Source organism: Apteryx rowi, unplaced genomic scaffold, assembly GCF_003343035.1.
Source record: "Apteryx rowi isolate R43461 unplaced genomic scaffold, aptRow1 scaffold_802, whole genome shotgun sequence".
Lineage (NCBI taxonomy): Eukaryota > Metazoa > Chordata > Aves > Apterygiformes > Apterygidae > Apteryx > Apteryx rowi.
In genome coordinates, this window is record NW_020451097.1 from 1 (window position 1) to 19,699 (window position 19,699).

The window sequence follows — 19,699 nt, forward strand, 5'->3', positions numbered from 1 at the left end:
CCTCAGAAAGCCCACAACTTCCACAAGATCCTCAAGTTCTAGTCAGAGCCCAACCACTGCTGCGCAAACTGCTGCGTCTGTTCGCTGCCTCTGTTAGCTGCGCATAAGGGAATAAATGCTGGGGAATACTCCATATCCAGTGGTTTAGTAGTATTACGTTTGAAACAAAATTTTACTGGTGCAGCATAGTGCTCTGCTGGCTCCACTTAAAGTGGCTTAGCCTATACCTGTTAACTTAAGGGAACGAGAGGGCATTTTTATCCTGACATAACTGCATCTGCAGCACAGGATAGGAATTTATCAGAGATAATTGAATGGGAACAAACTTGTGGCTACAAAAGTCCATATTCTGCTCTTAGTTGTAACTGTGGTTTCTGGTAAATCCATCAGATGCTGGAGATGAGCAACAGAATTTGGCCAGAAGCTTCTTGTTTTGCTTTTCTGCAGTGCACAGGTGTATGTGGTAAAGGCAAGCTTCTACTCTAGTCTCCCTGAAGTTCAGATATTTGCTTAGCCTTCAGACTTTGGTTTTACTGGAATGAAAAATCCTGATTCTTCCTTAATACGTTTGTTGACACTTTTTGTAAAAAGATTTCATGTGTCTCAGAGTCTGTGCTAAAACAGCAAGTGTTTTGGGCTGTGTGCATTACTGTCTGGTATGTGACAGGAGAAACAAGATATAAGTTTAAGACTTTATGTCTGATATTGCATAGTAATACAGTAAGGAAACTGTAAAAATTTGTTGTTATATTTGCAACACTTTGAGCTTAGTAGAAATTGACTTGTTGACATTAGAAATCTCTTAAGAATACAGATCTTCTGCAACATAACAAGCAAACGTTGTTTAGAATTTTTAAATCGTGCAGACAGCTTATGCATTTATAAATTACATCCATTGATGATGTACCTTGCACCATCCCTAATGATTAATACTGTTTGGTTAACATTACCCTTTTAATGTAATATTACAAGATGAAGGTTATCAAACATTCACTTTGCAAGTATGTAGAAGAACATTGCCTGTTGTCAATGGTGTCTTTATATGGACATTTCATGCTAGGTTTGAAATCTAAATGTAAACTTAGTCAAGCACTTCAGGACTAGTTGCTTTTATTTCATACATGAAACATACTCCCTTTCTCCAAGAGAACCATTCAAAACCTTGAGCCTGATACAGACCATGGTGGGTTCTCAATTCCTAACAGATTTCTATTTGTTTCTCCCTATTAGCAATTTAATGCCAGAAGACTTAATATAGACAACAACTATCAAGTCAAGATCATAAGCTTGGATTATATACAGAATTTTAACAGGGATTTTCATACAACATTTGCATTTAGCAGAAATGGAATCCACATTACAATAGATGCTCTTTATGGCAAAGCTTTGTAAAAATACACTTAACATTTCTGTGTTAAGACTTCTTCTCATCACAGGCTCAGGTCCACTGTCTTGGCCCCTTGTCTCCCTTCAAGCTGGAAGCTGATGTTGTCTTGAAATGATGTGCAGAGGATCCCAAGCTGATTTGTGTCTGAAACTAGGCAGACAAATTTAATTTGGTATTTGGAGTTTTAATAAAAAGCCCTTCTATAAACTCACAGAAATTAGTTTTGGTTTAGTATAAAATGGAGTCTGTAAATTAAAAGAAAGGAAGTATAGTAATTATTATATGTGACAAATCAGACATAAGAATAGGAGAAAAACTAATGGAAAGCTATTTTGATAGACACCCTTTCTAATTACTAATTGTTTTTTAAAAGATGCATAAAATTCCATTGCATTCAAGCTAATAAGAGCTTAATTTATCTAATTAAATTTGCCCTTTAACTGTGCTAAACTAATGAGCCTTGGTTCCATTCTTATGTTCCTCTTTTTGACAGTATATGTATATTTTAGAGTCAAGATCCTGTTAATTATCTGTTTACTTAGCTCTTTCTGGGTTTCATATGCCACATACCAGCATGATATCCAAATGCCAGTTAGCTTTTGAGGATATTTGTGAGCATAATGAGTATACGAAGCCAAATTTAGGTCTGCAAGGCATTTGATACCACAGTTCCAAAAAGGCAGGTTTCTTCTCAACAGGACTGCTGGTAGTGGTATGGCTTGCATTTTTCCTCTGGGATGCCTTGAGTTGTAAATGCATTTGTATTATAGTCTTTCTTTAATGTTTTATGATTGTCATCTACTCAGTCTTCACTCTCATCACTCTGAGTGCAATGGCAGTATTGTCAAAACATATGCTCACCCTGTCTTTAAATTAAAACTGCCCTGTAGACAGACACTGAGTCTATTACAAAGAAGGACCATCATATCTTCTAAATTTTTCAGCCTCTTGTGTTATGCTTGTGATGCAGTCTAACACCATGCTTTCAGGTAAACTTTCACTTAGCCCACAGAACTCACTTATCTATCACCTAAGTGTTACAAGATCCAAGGTGACAACATTGACAAGCCTTGACAACACTGACAAGCCTTACAAAAGATGGTCCTCGAAGTACACAGGCTTGGTTTCTCATGGAATACACCTGATTCTTCCCTTAGCCCGCTCCTCCCTATTCTCCAGAAACTATTGCTCACTCTGATCACCTGCACATCTCAAAGCCACAGCTTATGTAATTATCCATTGCGGCATTTACTATGGCTTCATTTATTGCAATGGTTGCAGCTGGCCTGCATGTAGATAACTTCCAGTGGTTATTGCCAGCTTGGGAGATGGACAGACTTAAGAATGCTGCCTGATTTTCACAAATCTGAATTTTGCAGAGCTTAGATTTCTGGAAGGCATGCACTTTAACCCAGTGATTATTGATCAATGACATTAATGAGACATTTTGTATTGAATCATTGAAAAATTCATACTACACATTGAATCTGTAAAAGGTGCCTCCCTTTCCACTCTAAACAAGAAGAGGCATCAACAATGAATCTAAACTTGAAGACTCTCTTTAGCTGGAAAATTAAATATGAAGATTTGGAAATGCCAGTTTCACAAGGGTCCTTGCATCTTTTCTGCACTGTGAAGAAAACATTATGTGGAAAAACACGCAATTAAAAATGTATTGCAGCATACAAACACAACTAACTCAATATGACTATTTCCTATACACTTATACAAGTATAATTCATGTCTTATGAGTTCAAGGCTTACACCTACCTATTGCTATGGAAGGTATAGCACAAACTACCACAGAAGAAAGCAAAATAAGATTGTTAGCCCAGATGGGAAAATGGAATCCTACTGCCATGTCCTTAGGGTAAATGAGGAGAATCCAGCCTCCACCAATTTTTTCTTTTTGGGGGAAGAAGGGAACTTTTGCTCCAACAATTGGACCCCAGAAAGGAGAAGAAGACAAGGTGTTGAGGACATACATGGTAATGTGGCCTGGATCTTCTTGTCACTTGCCCCCGCAAGCTGAGCAGAATGCTTGCTGCTGCTTCTCCTGCTGATGTTGTGGTGTCAGCAGGGGCCCAGCTCATCGGAAAATCTGGGCTCAGCTCTCCTGAGGCACAGGAACAAGTGAAGGGGAGTGGTGACTAATACACATTTTATAAATCAGCTAAACCTGAACAGAATTTCCTGGGACCATAAAGAAAAAAGAAGAAGGTAACTCTCCAATCTGAGGCAATTCTTCCTCAGGGTTAAATGCTGAAGACCTGCTGCAAATAACAGAGATCTGTGACTTTCTAAAAACATTTCAGGAATCTTTTGAAACCTGAATATATGGTCCAGTAACATCTTGGAACATAATAAGCAGTTTTCTGAAAGCGTTTTTTTTCTTAAAATTGTTCATCTTTGTTATGTAATAATGGCAATATAAATGACAACATAATATATGATAATTTTCATAATTTCTGATACAAAGCATTCAAGAGATCTACAGCATGTTAAAGGCTAGAGACTGTGCCATTTATTTCACACCACTGTTGTAGAGGGCAGGGTGGAATAGCACTTATATAAGAAGAAATCTAGAGAAATTGTGGGTTTGGCAGAGCCTGATATCTCCTAGGTTGTACTGTGAAGTCAGTTTGAGTCATACAGTTCATCACTGCAATACTTGACCAGTGAATACCAGTCTGTCAGGTTCCCTGTGTAGCGTCAGCAGATCAGTAGTTAACGCAGGCCAGAATACTGTCTTGAGGACCTTAATTTGTCCATCAAGTTAAGTTATCTGGAAACTTGAGTTCTCCTGGGTTGGGAATCTCATAATGAGGCCCAGTACAGCATGTCAGTCAAAGAGGGTTGTACGGTGTTAAAGTAAAATTGCAAGACGGGCCTGGGCCTATCAGTGACTAGGCCAGGGCCTACACAGTTGCCTAGTCATTTGCCTGCAGCCCCAACAAGTTCCAAATTAACATATTAGCCTGAAAATATGCATATCCTTGTGTGGCAGCACTGTGTAAATAGAGAGTTCTCTGCTATGTAAAGAAGAGCATCTGAAGTGGTAGTCCAGCGTATTAAAGCTGAGACAGAAGAGAGCTCTGGTCTCGCCGACATCCTGGGTGATTCAGCCACTGTGGATGTAACAGAAGACTGGCCAGCAACTACTTACCATTTTCAGAATTGTTGCAGTTTAGAAGCAAATCTGGGCATGAGGACTGGCTCATTTGTGATCCTGTATATCTCTTCTAGGCAACCACAGTTTTTTTACTCTTCTCAGAACATATATTTAGTCTCTTACTAGATGAACACCTTTCAGAAATCAGATATTGGGAAAAGAGATAACTAAAAATGTTTTAAATTCAGGTTTATACAAACATTTAAAAGTTCAGAACCATCAGCAATTCTGAAAATGAAGCTGCTTGTTCTGTTGTTTTCGCTATGCACATAGAATTTTTTTGACTGGTTTTATAAATCTGGGTCTAATAGGAATTTTATGGACATCACAGATAGATGTGAATGACTCCTAATTAGTTGATATTAATAATACTTCTATCAGAGTTTCTTGCTTAAAAAAATTCAGATCATGTTTGTACATGAAGTAAAGTCCAAAATAGTTACCAGAAATATTGATTTTTAATGACAAAGTCCAGTTTTGTTTGGGTTGAGATGATTCAACAAGCTCTATATGAAATTACAGATAGTTTTGTACCTCTTGTCAAAAAACATTTTACTTAAATGGTTTGCTTAAAAACGGTTTTCAAGCTGTGTGGTCGTTTCTTTTGAAGGTAACTTTCTTGCTACCAGTAACACTCCACTAATCATCATAATTTCAGAGTGTGGTCGTTGATCATTTAATATCCAGCTCTTCTAACTCTTGTCTTGACCTAATTTTTTGTCTTTCAACCTTGATTGACCTTGTGTGATGTGAGGAAACTGATGACAGCAATGAAAATGTAACCGCTCGGAGAAAGGCAGCAAGAATAATCACATTTACATGAGATGTTCAGCCTCAAAGATGAAGCAGAGGAGATCTTTTCGAATGGTGATCCATTCAGAAAGATCAGCTGTTGTGTGACAGCCATACTGTCCCTGCTTATTTAAACAGGGTGCATTTCTTAAGTCTTTGCATGAGTGTCACACAACAGCTGATTAACCTCAATAGATTGCTTTTTATGGGAAAAATTGCTTTGCTATCTGTCAAACTGTAGCATTTTTCAAGAACATGACCTTAATGGGTCCCGCTAATGGGATCCTGCCAGGGTAGGCTCTATCTGGTAGCCTTATCAGTTTGTGGCTGCTCTGGAAATCCAGGTATTGGGTCACCATAAAAAATGTCACCATTGTAAAACAAACTGTAATGGGATCGATATTGTTGACTGTTGATTTTCCTCACTCATTCTTCTATTAATCTAGAAGGGAGGCCTTGAAGCTGGCTACATGTTAAGGTGGATAACCAGTCAGATTCTTAGGTATTTGCATGTAGSTGACAATATTTGATCAGGATCATAATAAAATGATTCAGAATTTTTTACAAACATGTATTATCTGATCTTCATTTAACCACACTCCCTGTTAGTAAAGTCATCTCTCTCTACCTGATTCCTGGATCTTCCACTAGTGATTTACTCATCTATCCAAGACCTCTCTTATCCTTAGAATATGACTGAAAAGATTTGAGGATCCTATTTAAGAATTGCATTTTTGAAGGGCTGGTTAGTATATTGTACAGATGAGATCTTAAATAGGAACTATTGCAAGTACAGTTATGTGTATAGATATAGATGTATGTGTGTGTACGTATATACACACATAGAGGCATGAGCCATTCCGAAATGATTGCATAAAACAGTTAAAAATAGTATTCTGGGCTTAATATCATGTAAAACCTTGAATAACTTACTAATTAGATATTATTCACACTGCAGTACCAATTTTCATTGCAGACTTCCTTCCAAAACATGTCTGATAAGGATAATTATTATAGTAATGATAACCAAGCTGTAAACACTGCATGATGAGGTATGAATAATAGAGTGCGCAATATAAAATTATTTGTTGCCGATTAGAGTTTTTCTTTCTGTTTGTAGGACTTACTGAAAAGAATCTTTCAAATGAGATCAGAGCCAGGTTTAGGCTTCTCAGCGTTCAGGTAAAATAGAACTGATGAGAATGAAAAGTAGTTTCTTTCCCTCTTTCCTCTCACCTGTCATTCCCTGGAATATAAGACACCTTCCTCTTGCTGGGATTTATAAGGTTCTCTCACAGTTAGTGCTTTCCAAAGCCGCCACCTTTTTCTCTGTGCGAGCTTTCCCAACCCGCTTCCCATAAAATTACCCCTACTTTTATACTGTCCTGGACTGCCAGCAGAATGGGATGGGGAAAAATGAAAGATTTACCTTTTGTATATCTCAATATACCCTTCAGAAAAGACACTAACATTTACAGAATTCTTCCTTTTCTGTGGGAGGCTAGATATCTTGGCTTCTCAAGAAAAAAATTGTTCATTATGTTTTTCACTTTCCTGTCTCCGCAATGCCAACTCACAGTCTTGCATTCATATTGTTTGGAAAGTCATTGAAATTATTCATTTAAAAGTGCTTCTCTTTCTTTCTTTCTTTCAAACTTTTTAGAACTGACTTGTCAGTCTGTGAGTTTTCTAACCTGGCCTTCACGTCTGGTGATGCTCTTGATTAACTGACTCTCTAGCTAGAAAAATTTTCATTCTTTGCCTTGATAAAACTTTACCGTGATTGACCTTGTACCATATGCTATCTAGTACATTTTGCACTAGAAATTGTTTGAGAACTTTTGAATTAAACATGCAAATCACACTGTTTTCCCAAGCCTGCAGAGTAGCAACAGATCAGGCTTTGGGTCAGACCTGAAGGAATTATTAAATATCCTGAGATTTAAGAACCTTAAGCAGCGATCACCACATGGCCAAAGTGTTCTACAGTTAGTAGGAATTCTTTAGTACATTGGCATTCCTTAARAACACACAAGGCAGGCTGAAGGGTTCCTGATTTATGATATCTAAAAAGGAAAGGGGCATACCTGAACAGAAAAGTTTTAAGGTAGTGAGTTGAGTAAGCTAGTCCGAAGACTAGTTAGTTCAGATCTCATTTTGAAAGCTAAGATTTTAAATAGCTAAATTGGAACGTCATGTCAGCCTGCAATAGGCATAAATGAAAGTGTTTGTTAGAGACCTGAATTTTGACCTTTTGTAGGGACAGATTTTAAAATATAGCCTTGTTTTTGAGGACACCTCTGATCAGGAGGAAGAGAATCTTTCTCCTAAAGCTGAAGTCAACACAGGCATTATGATTTTATTTACACAATAAAAAGGTTTGGTCTCTATGTCTAGAAAAACAAGTTACGCTTTTTTTGTATTTGCCAAATCTTCCTTTGAGAAAGAACGTTCCATTAATGAGATTCACTCCTGCTATCCAAGTCAGATAAGGTGATTAGTACCAGCCTTAGATATGCTCCTTCTGTTTTCTAAGTCACTTTTCCCTTGGATCTTTGGAAGTAGGCTTGGCATCTGCATACAAATCTCCATATTCTCCTGTATGCTTAGGATTTGTCTTACCTTTTTACTCTTGAATACAATAATTACAGCTAACGCATTTTATTTGTAGTTGCGGTTCTTCTGTGTGTATGTGCATGTGAATATAAAACATAACTCTAAATAATAGATTCAGCTTCAAAAAAGTGTTATCTTTTTTGGCCAGAATAAATGTGTCCACTTTTCAAGCCTTTAGGAAGGAGCAAAGTCTATCATGCAAAGGATTTAAAAGTACCTAAGGGAAAATAGTTTCTAGATAAGGAGCTAGTTTTTCTATTTCTAAATATAGCTTCTATAGTTTCTAAAATATATAAGGGAAGTAATTTCTATATAGAACACATCAGACTTTTCCCATTTATTGAGTTCCCTAAGTGAGTAAGTGCTGAAGCTAAAGTACAGAGAAGATGATAGATTAAAACTGATTTAAACTTGACTATAAAAACTTTGGGGCAGCGAGAGCATTTTCCCATTTGTTTCACAGCCACTAGGGCAATGGAGAGCGCTCAGCTGCACACAGCCCAGGATGGCACTGCATATGAATAATGAATAACAGGCATACATTTCAGCCGAAGATCCTCCTTCCAGCTCTTCATCAGAACCAGCTTGCCAAGCTTCCGAGCTCAATGCAAGATTAATTTGTTTCACCTGGCTTTTAACAGGGTGTTTTAAGCAAAGCTTTTCAGTTCATTTTGTTTGCCAGATTCAGATGCAGTATCATACCTTTTGCATTACTGTTCCACCTGGATTTTCTCAGCCTAAATAGCTACTGAATTTATGATATCTGAGGATGTTTAAAAATGGAAAGATACTGCATCAGTTGACACTGCATAAATGAGCAGATACCTTACAAAGAACTTGGGATAGCTTACAAATGATGGAACCAAGATTAAAAGGCATTTTATGACCAATAACTTTGAAATTATTCCATACAGTACATTTTTTATTCTTTTGTACAGTTTTGTTTTAAATTGCCAGCCTGGGGGAAAGTCATCGTCTCCCTTGTGGGACTGGACTGCAGGCAAAGAGATGGCCTTATCAGTACAATTCTCCTCATATTCAGTTCAGTTAATCTCCTCCTTTTCTGTTTAATTTCATTCCATTAGTCTTCCCTGTGGTAGAAGGCTCTCCATGTAAGCAGCTAATGGACACATATCCTGTTGTATTCTTGAAAGCCCCAACCTTGTGATGTGAGAGTAGCATATTAGTATCTCAATGCGAAAAAGCTATGGTGAGAGCTGGGATGTTGACTATCCCATTTCTCCTTCTCGATAGCCAATTATCATGCCTGAATTAGGGATTTAGGAGTACTCCAGGCACTGGGGGCAGGAGCAGGCCTTGATGACATGAGGGAGAACTTGAGGTATTCCAGGTTGGCAAAAGATGTGCTGAGCTACTGTGTGGAAATGAAAATAATGATAGAGGACACAGATCCTAGAAAACCAGGCGTTACTAGTTCTGAGGCAAAAGTTGTTCATAATTACATGTGGACATCCTGTGTTTTTCTGTGGAGCTACAAAACTTCAGCTCATCCCATGACTGTGGTACATGGACTGCTGGTAAAATGCAGATCATCTTGGGGTGAAATGTGGCAGAATCTGGGGATGACTAGGTCCCTCATAGGCAGGCTGAGCTCAGAGCCAGCTCCATGTGCATTATTACTGCTTACCTTGAAGCAGACTGGAAGCTTGTTCTCAGCTTCTGTAAGTACTTGTGGAAAAACAGATCTGGGGACTGACTCTTACCTCTAGTCACTAATATACTTGCAAACAGGTGGGTTGTTTTCAGGTCCTGTTCCCTGCAAATGTCTGCAGTGCCAGACTACCACAGGTGGCATCAGCTCTCCCCATGTTGTGTTGATATTGAGGTGGTCATTAAGCAAGCTACTTTTGCTTAATGCTGTCTGGGGACAAGCATCTTAAGCAAGTTTCCTGATGCTAATGCCTTGGGAATACTAATAGTAGGAGTGCTAGTGGTTGGCAGGCCGTGTGGGTACAAAGAAGTACCTCACCACCACAGACAGCTCTTTCAGACATGTTCTTTACACCTGCTATGAGAGAAGGCAGAGAAGTGAACTATCTGAGGCACAAATTCAATCCGGTCTTAGTGAGATTACGATACTGTTTGCTTTGTTTATACTTTTCTACCACAGGAGCTCTATTTTCCATGCTGCTGTTTTTATCTGATGGAGTTCATCTGAGAATCATGGTGGACTTGTGTGTGAGGTGGAGAAAGAAAGGAACTGCAAAATAGTTGTTCCAAATACGTCCTCTGTTTTACCTAGGATCTAAAGATTTTCAGCAAAAAAGAAGAATGTAGAGAAAGTCTAGGATAAGTTTGATCATGATTTAAAAATCCAGCTTTCTTGTTTCATGGTGATAGGGTTGCTTTTTTACCTATCTGCTGAGAAAGCCAACACTTACTTAGTCATGAACTGGAGAGAGTGCTTATAGTTTTACATTATGCAGCTGCATTAAGACATAACCTACATACTTTGCTTCTGCATAGCATAAATATTCTGGAAAGGGTGCAAATCAGAACCTATCAGAAGTTTGGAGACTTTTAGATACAACGGAAAGCTTAATGTAAGGTTTGAGAAAAGTTCTAAGATCTGAGTGGAGCTGTGTATAGATTCAGTCATGGACCACTCATTATGATTAAAAGTGGTATACTTCTTTTCCTTGTTTTGACTTCCTAGAAGAAGACAATTCACAGGAATTCTGTTTCTGGAATGCTGTTAGAATATGCCTCAATGAGATTCTAGAAAACTTAGCTAAAAATGGTTAGATGCTCAGTTCCTGTTGTGCTTCCTCATATGCATGGATTGCCAGAAAGGAATTTTCTCTCTAGGCATGTTTGGCAGACATATTTGCTTATGTGTATTTGATGAAGTAGAAACTCCTTGGTTTCAAACTGAGCCTTTGCTACTGAAGAGTATCTGTAATGCACACAGTGAAATTAAGGACATAAATTTGAGAAGAAAGGAAAAGAACAAATACTGAAGTCTGTTCTAGAAGAAAATATTTGGAAGTCTTACAGCAAATCTAATACAGTTGTGATTTTTTCTGTTGTATTTGTGAAACTGTATAATGCTGTTTGTGCAGAATTCTTGCTTTCTCCTTTTGGTTGTGAGCATAACAGATCTCAGTTTATTTGAGAAAAGAAAAGATAGCTTAGTCTCAACTGAATGCACTCTCCAAGTGCCTGCAGCACTTTTCTTTGCAGTTTATGGGCAGCTAAAGTAAAACATCTTTTGTAGGAACTACTTGTTACCACCAGCTTCACCAAATGTTTACATGTGCTGTTCTTTAGCATATGAGTAACCTCAACCTTGCTGAGTCAAAGGATCACACACATACTTAGCTCAACATGTGTTAAGCACTAAATGAATTGGGGCCTAAAGTATTAGCAGTATGTTACTGGTATTGTGACACTGCATTACAATTTTTAAGGTCTGTATTAAGTCATTTAAACTAACATAAACTGCGCACGTCAAGAATAAATAACATGGTTTTTCTTTCACACTTTACAGAACGAGGCTCAAAAGGACATCTTGATCTCACAGAGTTAATAGGAGTTCCTCTCCCTCCTTCTGTCTACTTTATCACTGGCTATGGAGGGTTTCCAGCTTACAGCTTTGGTCCAGATGCTAACATCGGCCGATTGACAAGTGCTATAATACCACAGTCTTTCTACAGAGATTTCTCTATTGTAGTTACAGTGAAACCAAACAGTGATTGTGGAGGAGTGCTATTTGCAATAACAGATGCCTTCCAGAAAACTATTTACCTGGGAATGAGACTTTCACCGGTTGATGACACCACCCAGAGAATAATTATGTACTACACAGAGCCTGGTTCCCATATTTCCCGAGAGGCTGCTTCATTTAAAGTGCCAGTGATGACTAACAGGTGGAACAGGTTTACAGTGACTGTTCAGGGAAATGATGTTGCTTTGTTCATGGACTGTGAAGAATATCAGAGGGTTCAGTTTCAGAGATCAGCTCGAGCCTTGGTGTTTGAATCTGGCTCTGGTATATTTGTTGGTAATGCAGGAGCCACAGGACTGGAAAAATTCACAGTAAGTACTGTCTGATATATTTGCATGTCTCAGTGTTGTACATACGTACTCTCTATCCAAGAAATCCTACTTGCAATGCTTAAATCCCAAATTAGGTTACAAATTATATAATTTATATTTTCCATACCAGACTGGTGTTCAGGCAGTGCAGATATATAAAAATTGTGATTTAAAATGCAGATGTTCCTAGGACCTCAGAAGTTTATTAATGGTTTGGCTATAGACCTCAATGCTCAGTCTAAGTAAAGGGAAATTCAAAGTAAATATATCATATAATTTTATATGCCCTTCATCTGGAGGGCTGATTTCAGGGTATCAGTTTGTTTAACTTTTGAGAATAGCACCTTAGTACAAAGTCAATATTTTAAACTCTTATTAGCTAGGTTATTCCACACTGAACATTAGGAAGAGAATGATATTATGAGTTATATGCAAATCAGCCCAAGGAAGTACATCAGAGATAAAGGGAGTTGGAAGATGAAGCTATGTCTATAATTTATATATTACTTGAAGCTTATCAGGTGCTCTAGAAAAATAGAATAGACCTAACCATTACTACAAGGCTCCCAAGCCTTTTGAGCTTGAGTGAAATCATCCTCCTGCTGGATCTAGCCTGGAATTTTCAGCTATTGAGCAAAAGCTGCCAAAGTGCAAGATTTTGGCAAGTTGCCAAACTGAAATGGAAATGTCACACTTTTTCTCTTGTTTTTGCATCTCCTCTGTACTTCAAAACTTGTGCAGTAGTTTGAGAGATTAATATCTCTTCCCTTAAATTAGTAAAGCAGCAGTACAAATCTGAGCAGATCTTTTACTTTAGAAAAAGAGGATGTTCTTTCCAAAGCTCAGGTGTATTGGCAGGTTGTGAGCTCTGGTAAGCAATAAGGATAATGTACTTGCATCTTTTATCTGACTGTTCTAAGCACCAGAGATATATTGATTAGCAGAAAACAAGTTGTGGAAAGAGACAGGTAGAAAAAACTGCCTGCTAGTGCTACCTTTCTTAGACAGATAGGATGAGTGGACTATTGGGAAAGCTTGATTAGTAAGTAGGAATGAGAAATATTCAACAAAATCAGAGCATTTTGGTGCTCCACCTGGAAAATATATGTGTGATAATTATCAGTGGTGATTTCAGCAACCGAATCTGTAAATACGGTGACTGAAATGCACAGTGGATTACAACATAAGCATTTCCACTGAAACAGGCAGTTCTGGGCACTATATGGAGTACATAAATTTGAGCCATTATCCTGTAAATGTTTCAGTACCATTAATTGTGACATGTATTCTAGGTTATTTCTTCTGGCATCATATGTTGCAGTTGCTTCTGGGTAGAAAAACTGAACTGTTGATTCTTCCTCAAGTTCTATCTGTATGACAAGAACTGCTTACTCCGGATGCCCAAAACAGAAACAATTCACAGCAGATTGTGCAAATGACCAGATTATGAATGGATATGAATACTGTGAAAATGAAACATCACTTTCAAAAAACTGAAGTCTCTAATCATTCCTCCTTTCATATGTAATTTGTCAGGGAATCGTTCAATTATTTTGGCATCATTCAATATCTGAACTGCCCATTACTGAGTTTTGAGGGAAATAGGATGGTTCAGATCACTGAGCTGTTATCTCAGATTGTCTGAAAACTCAGGGAACACCGCTGCATGAGTTTCATGGTCTTTGAAGTTACAGAAATTAGAGGATAGTTAGTTGAAAAGAGCATCTCAGATTTTGTTCTCTTCTGAAGTATTCTAGAAGCCACCAGAAATACTGCCTCAAAAATATTCCCTTGCTTATAATTTCCCAATACTTCTAGGGCAGGGAGGGAGGACAGCTGCAGAGAGGAAACAGTGAGCCAGAAAGCCAGGCACAGCAGCATATACAAATGGTAGCTACTCCTATGCTGGAGTTCGCATTTTTTGTGGCATTAAGCAACAGCAACAAAGCACAATACTCTTCTGATCTCATAAGCTGTTACAGTTTTCCTTACCAAGACACAGGGGTTTTTTGTATCTCTCAGGGAGCAAATCTTCTATGTACCTGTGACAGTACTCAGCAGATCGAACACAACCAAACTATCTTTGGACAATGTAAAGGGTTCTAGCTCCTGGGAGAGAAGTCACTGGATTGAGAAGTATTCTGCATCTGTCTAGAGACGCAGACTCAAACCTCATGTAAATCCATCAGTTTCTTCAAGCTCTTCTTTTCAGAAAGTGCAGCAGCAAAAACAAAATATAGAGAGTCATCAAAACAGGAAGATGCAGGTCATATGTGTTAAGTAATATGGCTGTTGATTTGAATACATATCTTTTTGTCCTATGTGTGTATCATGCCTAACCCCAGGGGACCAAGGTTTGTAATTAGGGGCTACATGCAGTTTTATCCATGTAGTAAGTCTACAAATGCTACAAACATCAGAAGAGAGGCTATTTTAGTAGTAGAGACCATAACGGGCAAAGGGACGTCAAGAACAGAAGCATGAAGACAGATCCTAAGGAGCAGAGAGAAAAGGTTTCTGTGGTAATTTTGACCAGCTTCACTGGAAGTTCTGTTCATTTGCTATGAAATGCTTTTATTTTCTCCTGAAATGAAATGGAAAATCTTCAGATTTGTTTTGGAAGGTGAAGATGGCAGTAAAATTCTTATTTTGCTGTAAACAGGAGATCTGAGACTCGGGTAGGCCTTGGAGGAGAGGTTGGGGATAGTTAGGGCAAAAGGAGCTGCAGAGGTGGAGACTGCTTCGACCTTGGGTAGAGCTGAGCTGATGACATGTATGGATGAACAGTGTTGCAGATGACAGTAAGTAGATAGACAGTGAAGAATTGCAAAGATGATAGTATTTTGAGGTCTAGGGTGAGATACATGAAGTGGACAATGTAGAGAAATGGAAAGTACCTAGCGGGGGAGCAAGTCATTTGATACTAGGCCTCTTCCCTGAAAGAAAACTTTTATCAAACAGTCAAGGTAACAGTCACCAATTTGACAGCATATGTGACTAACAGTCACAAAAACCTGATGACATGAGAAGCTAGATGAGTTGCAAAAAACTATTTAGAAGAGCTCTTTAGGGTACACTGCAAAAAAAAGGTGAGTTACGTGATAGGATGAGGGCTAGGCTGTGAGTTGCAGTGTTATATAGTTAGGCTTGAAATTTAACATAAGTAAAACAAATTATCTGAGCTTGATAAGGTCTGATATGCAATCCTTCAAATAGCAGGAGCACAGAAATGAATTGGCTATTTGCTGTGAGGTTTTTATGATATAATTTCAATCATTGATTCTTAAAGTAATGCATATTTACATGCCTAAATAAGTGATAAGTGATACTAAGAAGTGAAGGATGGAAAGTCCTTATTTTTAGAAACCCCATACTCCATAAACTCCAGTTTACTAACACCTGAGGGCTATGTTTCATATCACTATAATCATTTTTACATGTTCATTTAATGCTTGCACAATTCATTGTACACACAGTTTACATATCTCATAAATTCTTTTTTTGAAGAAAAAAATAGAGTATTCATGGCATTGCATAATACAAAGCTAAATTCAAGTTTAAACTCCTAACACATTTTCCATTCCTTGTAAAAAATCAGCAACCATATATTTTTGAGAGAGAATTTTCCATGCTTACCTTCAGGCTGAATGAACCTTGGATATGAACATTTTGAGCAAATGTGTCACTTACTAGTAGTTCCCTCCCATCCTTTGTCTCCATTTTTAGGGGTTTTCATATGCCATCTTTGGAGTTATATTGCACTTCTTAACTAGAAGGACCAGACTGCTTTATAGACTCTAGGACAGAAACCAGCACTAGATCCTTCTGATGGGTCACTATGGATACAGAGGATGTAGCCAATCTCGTTAAGCAGACATTTCCCTTCCCATTCCCATTTCATCCTTTATCATCTGAGAGATTCACAGTACCAAAAGGAAGGATGGGATTGGCAAGCAGACAAAAGGAACGTAGTTATGCTTCCATTAAAAAATGCAGTGTGTCCCTAGGTGAGTTTCCTATACCTTAAATTCAATCTGTACACTCATACAAAAGTATTCTTGCTTCCGTACATCACTGGTGCTCATGAAACTCATTGTAGTATATGGCAGATTTGCCAGTTTCAAAGTTTTCTACATTTTGCAAAACCAAAACATAAAAACATATTTACATTATAAAAATGGGCTTATTGTTATAAAATTTCATGCTTCAGATAATTTCCGAAGCAAGTCAGACCAAAGTTGTTGGTTTTTTCTTCATACATGCTACTTAGAATATTACTTCCTTGACCTGCTTTTGTTGTTTCATGTAGGGCTCTATTCAACATCTGACAATCAAATCTGACCTAAGGGCTACTGAAGACCAATGTGAAGATGATGATCCTTATGTGAGTATTCTCACACACTTCTTTATCTGTTCTCAGTGCCTGTATACCAGAGATTTCAAAACCACTTGCCATAGGACATTTTCAGAAAGGCTAAATGTAGTATTTCTTCCTGAGAATATCCTGCAATACTTTATATGTGGGTGGAAATCTCTTTTTTTTTTCCTTTGACTACACAGTCCCTAAAACTGTGATTTTCAAAGAGCATCTTTTTCTTTTGTCTATAACACCTTTGACTATATGAACTATGACATTCATTTTTCTAAAGAGTCATCTTCGTGAAATGCTTTAGTACTGAAATAAGTTAACATCATGATGAGACTGAGGTGTCACTGACTGAAGAAAAATGATAACTAAGTCCTATCTGCATTAAAGTAGCCAGTTCTTTGGAGAATATACTTTTTTTTTCTCTGGACTTCCGTGAACTTGTTATCATAATTTGTTTTTGCATAGGCTTCAGGAGACATGAGCGGCAATGGCAGCATTCAAGAACATGAARGTATTCCTGAGACACAAGAAGTGCTTGCACATTCTCATCTTCCCATAAGGGTAAATTTATTTGATTTATTCAGCCTTATCCTGGTTTAACAGTAATAACTTTTTAGACAGTGAAATCTGGATTCTGTCATTAGTTTTTCATATGGTAACTTCTGAAGGCACCTATGGGAACGTCATGCACCCATCCAAGGAAGAATTTGACTCCAGAAAATCCAGTTTAAGGCAAGATTGCACAGAGCAGTTCATTGGCATGGTGTTCTAGTGGTAATCCAAATGTGGAGAGTAACTCAATGTCGTGCTTTTTTCCAGATGCTTGAAATCTCCAGGATTCTTATACTTCTACAACAGATGTGGCTAAAATAGTCTGCTGAAGACATTGCTTTTCTAAATAAATGGAGGGTAACAATATTAGAATGATTGACAGTTGTCAGCAGCCAGTGCTGTGGAAAGACTATAAGAACAGGGCAAGAATGCAAACATGATACTTCCCCAGAATATTCTTTAAGTCTGCAGTGATTTCCATCTCAGGAAAGGCCTGATACAGGAGTGTGTTGGTTTGTGTTTAGTGAACCTCAGCTGAGTTTTCCTCCTTGAATTTCTTGGTTTGTTTTTTCGACCCATGGGAATTTTAGCATCCCCATTGTCCTGCCACAGAGCTCTTTAGCTTAATTAATGACATACTTTGTGAAGGACTTGGGCCTTTTGCTTGCCCTCCTGAACCTGCTAATTGCAGCTTTAATTTGGTGGTTCCTCTACTAGAAGACAAAGTGAACAGTTGTTCCTTACTCACTATAACATTTATGATTTTAGAGATTTCAATCATATTTTGTCCCCTTTCCCTTTTTGTGCCAGGTTGAAATGTCCCTGTCTATTCAGTTATTCCTCATAACGAAGCTTCACATGTAGGCTGTATCAAGTATGTCTCTCTTATTCTCACTGATTCCTTTAGAGAAAAGTAGGATGGTTCATGAAAAATGGCTTCTTTTTACAGAAAAACATACTGACATTTCCCCAATATAGCACATACCTCAGCTATTTCATTGTTGAGTTCCTTTACAACTACTGGGCGAATACCATCTGGTCATGATGATTTGTTGCCATTCATTTAGTTTGTTTCCTAACCTGTTCTTACAAAGACTACAGTTTTAGAAATATCCTCAGCTGAGTCTCCCATGAATATCCTTTTGCAGGGCATTCCTTTAGCTCTTCCATCATCAACATGAATGCAAAATTTCATTTATTTTTTCTGCTATGGTTTAATCTTCTCTGAGCACTCCTTTTACAGCTTGATTGTTTGTTGACTTGGCTTCCTTCTCCTGATGTATTTGAGAAGATATTTATTATTTATTTTTATGGCTTTCACAAATAGTTGCTTAAACTCTTTTTTTGGCCTGCCTTATTATCCTTGTCACAGAATCACAGAAACACAAAATAGTTGAGGTTGAAAGGGACCTCTGTCTTGTCCTGAGCAGCTGACCGCTGCTCAAAGCAGGGCCAGCTAGAGCAGGCTGCTCAGGGCCTTGTCAGGGCCAGTCAGGTTTTGAATATCTCCAAGGATGGAGACTCCACAACCTCTCTGGACAACCTGTTCCAATGTTCAATCAACCTCACAATAAAAAACTTTTTTCTGATGTTGAAGTAGAATTTTCTGTATTCCAGTTTGTGCCCATTGCCTCTTCCCTTTCACTGAATACCACTGAGAAAAGTTTGGTTCTTTGTGCTTTACTCCCTCCCACTGTGTTTTTATACACATTGATAAGATCACACAGAGCCTTCTCTTCTCAAGGCTAAACAGTCTCAGTTCTCTCAGCCCCTCTGCATAAGTCAGATGCTTCAATTCCTTAATGATCTTAGTGGCCCTTCACTGGATTTTCTCCACTGCGTCCATGTCTGTCTTGTACTGGGGAGCCCAGAACTGAACAGAAGAGAAGAATCATCTCCATCACCCTGCTGGTAACACTCTTAATGCAGCCCAGGATGCTGTCGGCCTTCTTTGCAGCAAGGACACATTGCTGGCTCATCCTCCAATTGTTGTTCACTGGGTTCCTTTTCTGTAAAGCTGCTTTCCAGCCAGTTGGCTCCCAACATATACTGGTACATGGGGTTATTCCTCCCCAGTGCAGGACTTGCATTTTCCTTTGCTGAACTTCAGGAGACTCTTGTCTGTCCATTTCTGCAGCTTATTGAGGCTCCTCTGAATGGAAGCACAACCATCTGGTGTATCAACCACTCGTATCATCTGTAAAATTTAGTTCTTTAGGCATCACTTTAAGTTTCCTTTTCCATTATTCTGTAATGCTTTGTTTAATTTATTTTAATTTCTCCACAAATTATTCTCCATTCTTACTTGTTTTAATATTGTGGGGGTTTTTTGTTCATATATTTTTAAGATTGTGAGGGAAACTCAACCAGGCTTTAAGTAGACAGATATTTTTCTCTGAAATTCTGCAGCAGTATGTTAATAAAGCAAATATGTATCTCTGGGAGTTTATCACGCTTAAGCAACAAGAAAGAAAGAAAGAAGACTCTCCATAGTTCTTTTTCATTTTACAAACACTCTTTTGTTAGTGGCTTGTCATTTTATTGGCATGTGTACAAACAATGAATAATCTGTGTGCGGTCCTAATTACCATTACAGTGACTCTTTGTATGAGCTAAACACACCATGGTTTATCTTGCATAGGTTTCTGAGCCAAATAATCATAAGCCGGGAAGGTTGATAAATGATCATTTTCTTCAAAATGTAAGAACTTCAAGTGAAAATATTTCCTTGGATGGCACAGCTATTGTTTCT

General features: G+C 38.1%; 1 protein-coding gene across 1 annotated transcript in view; it reads left to right on the forward strand.

Annotated features, from left to right (window-relative positions):
* The first annotated feature begins 11,453 nt into the window (after window positions 1–11,453).
* The window catches only part of LOC112977190 (collagen alpha-1(XV) chain-like), a 99,607-nt gene continuing 91,361 nt past the window's right edge, over window positions 11,454–19,699 (forward strand). The window contains exons 1-3 of the mRNA XM_026089235.1: window positions 11,454–12,026; window positions 16,336–16,410; window positions 16,861–16,956. Of these exons, the coding sequence (XP_025945020.1) occupies window positions 11,454–12,026; window positions 16,336–16,410; window positions 16,861–16,956 (744 nt within the window). The remainder of the gene's footprint in view (window positions 12,027–16,335; window positions 16,411–16,860; window positions 16,957–19,699) is intronic.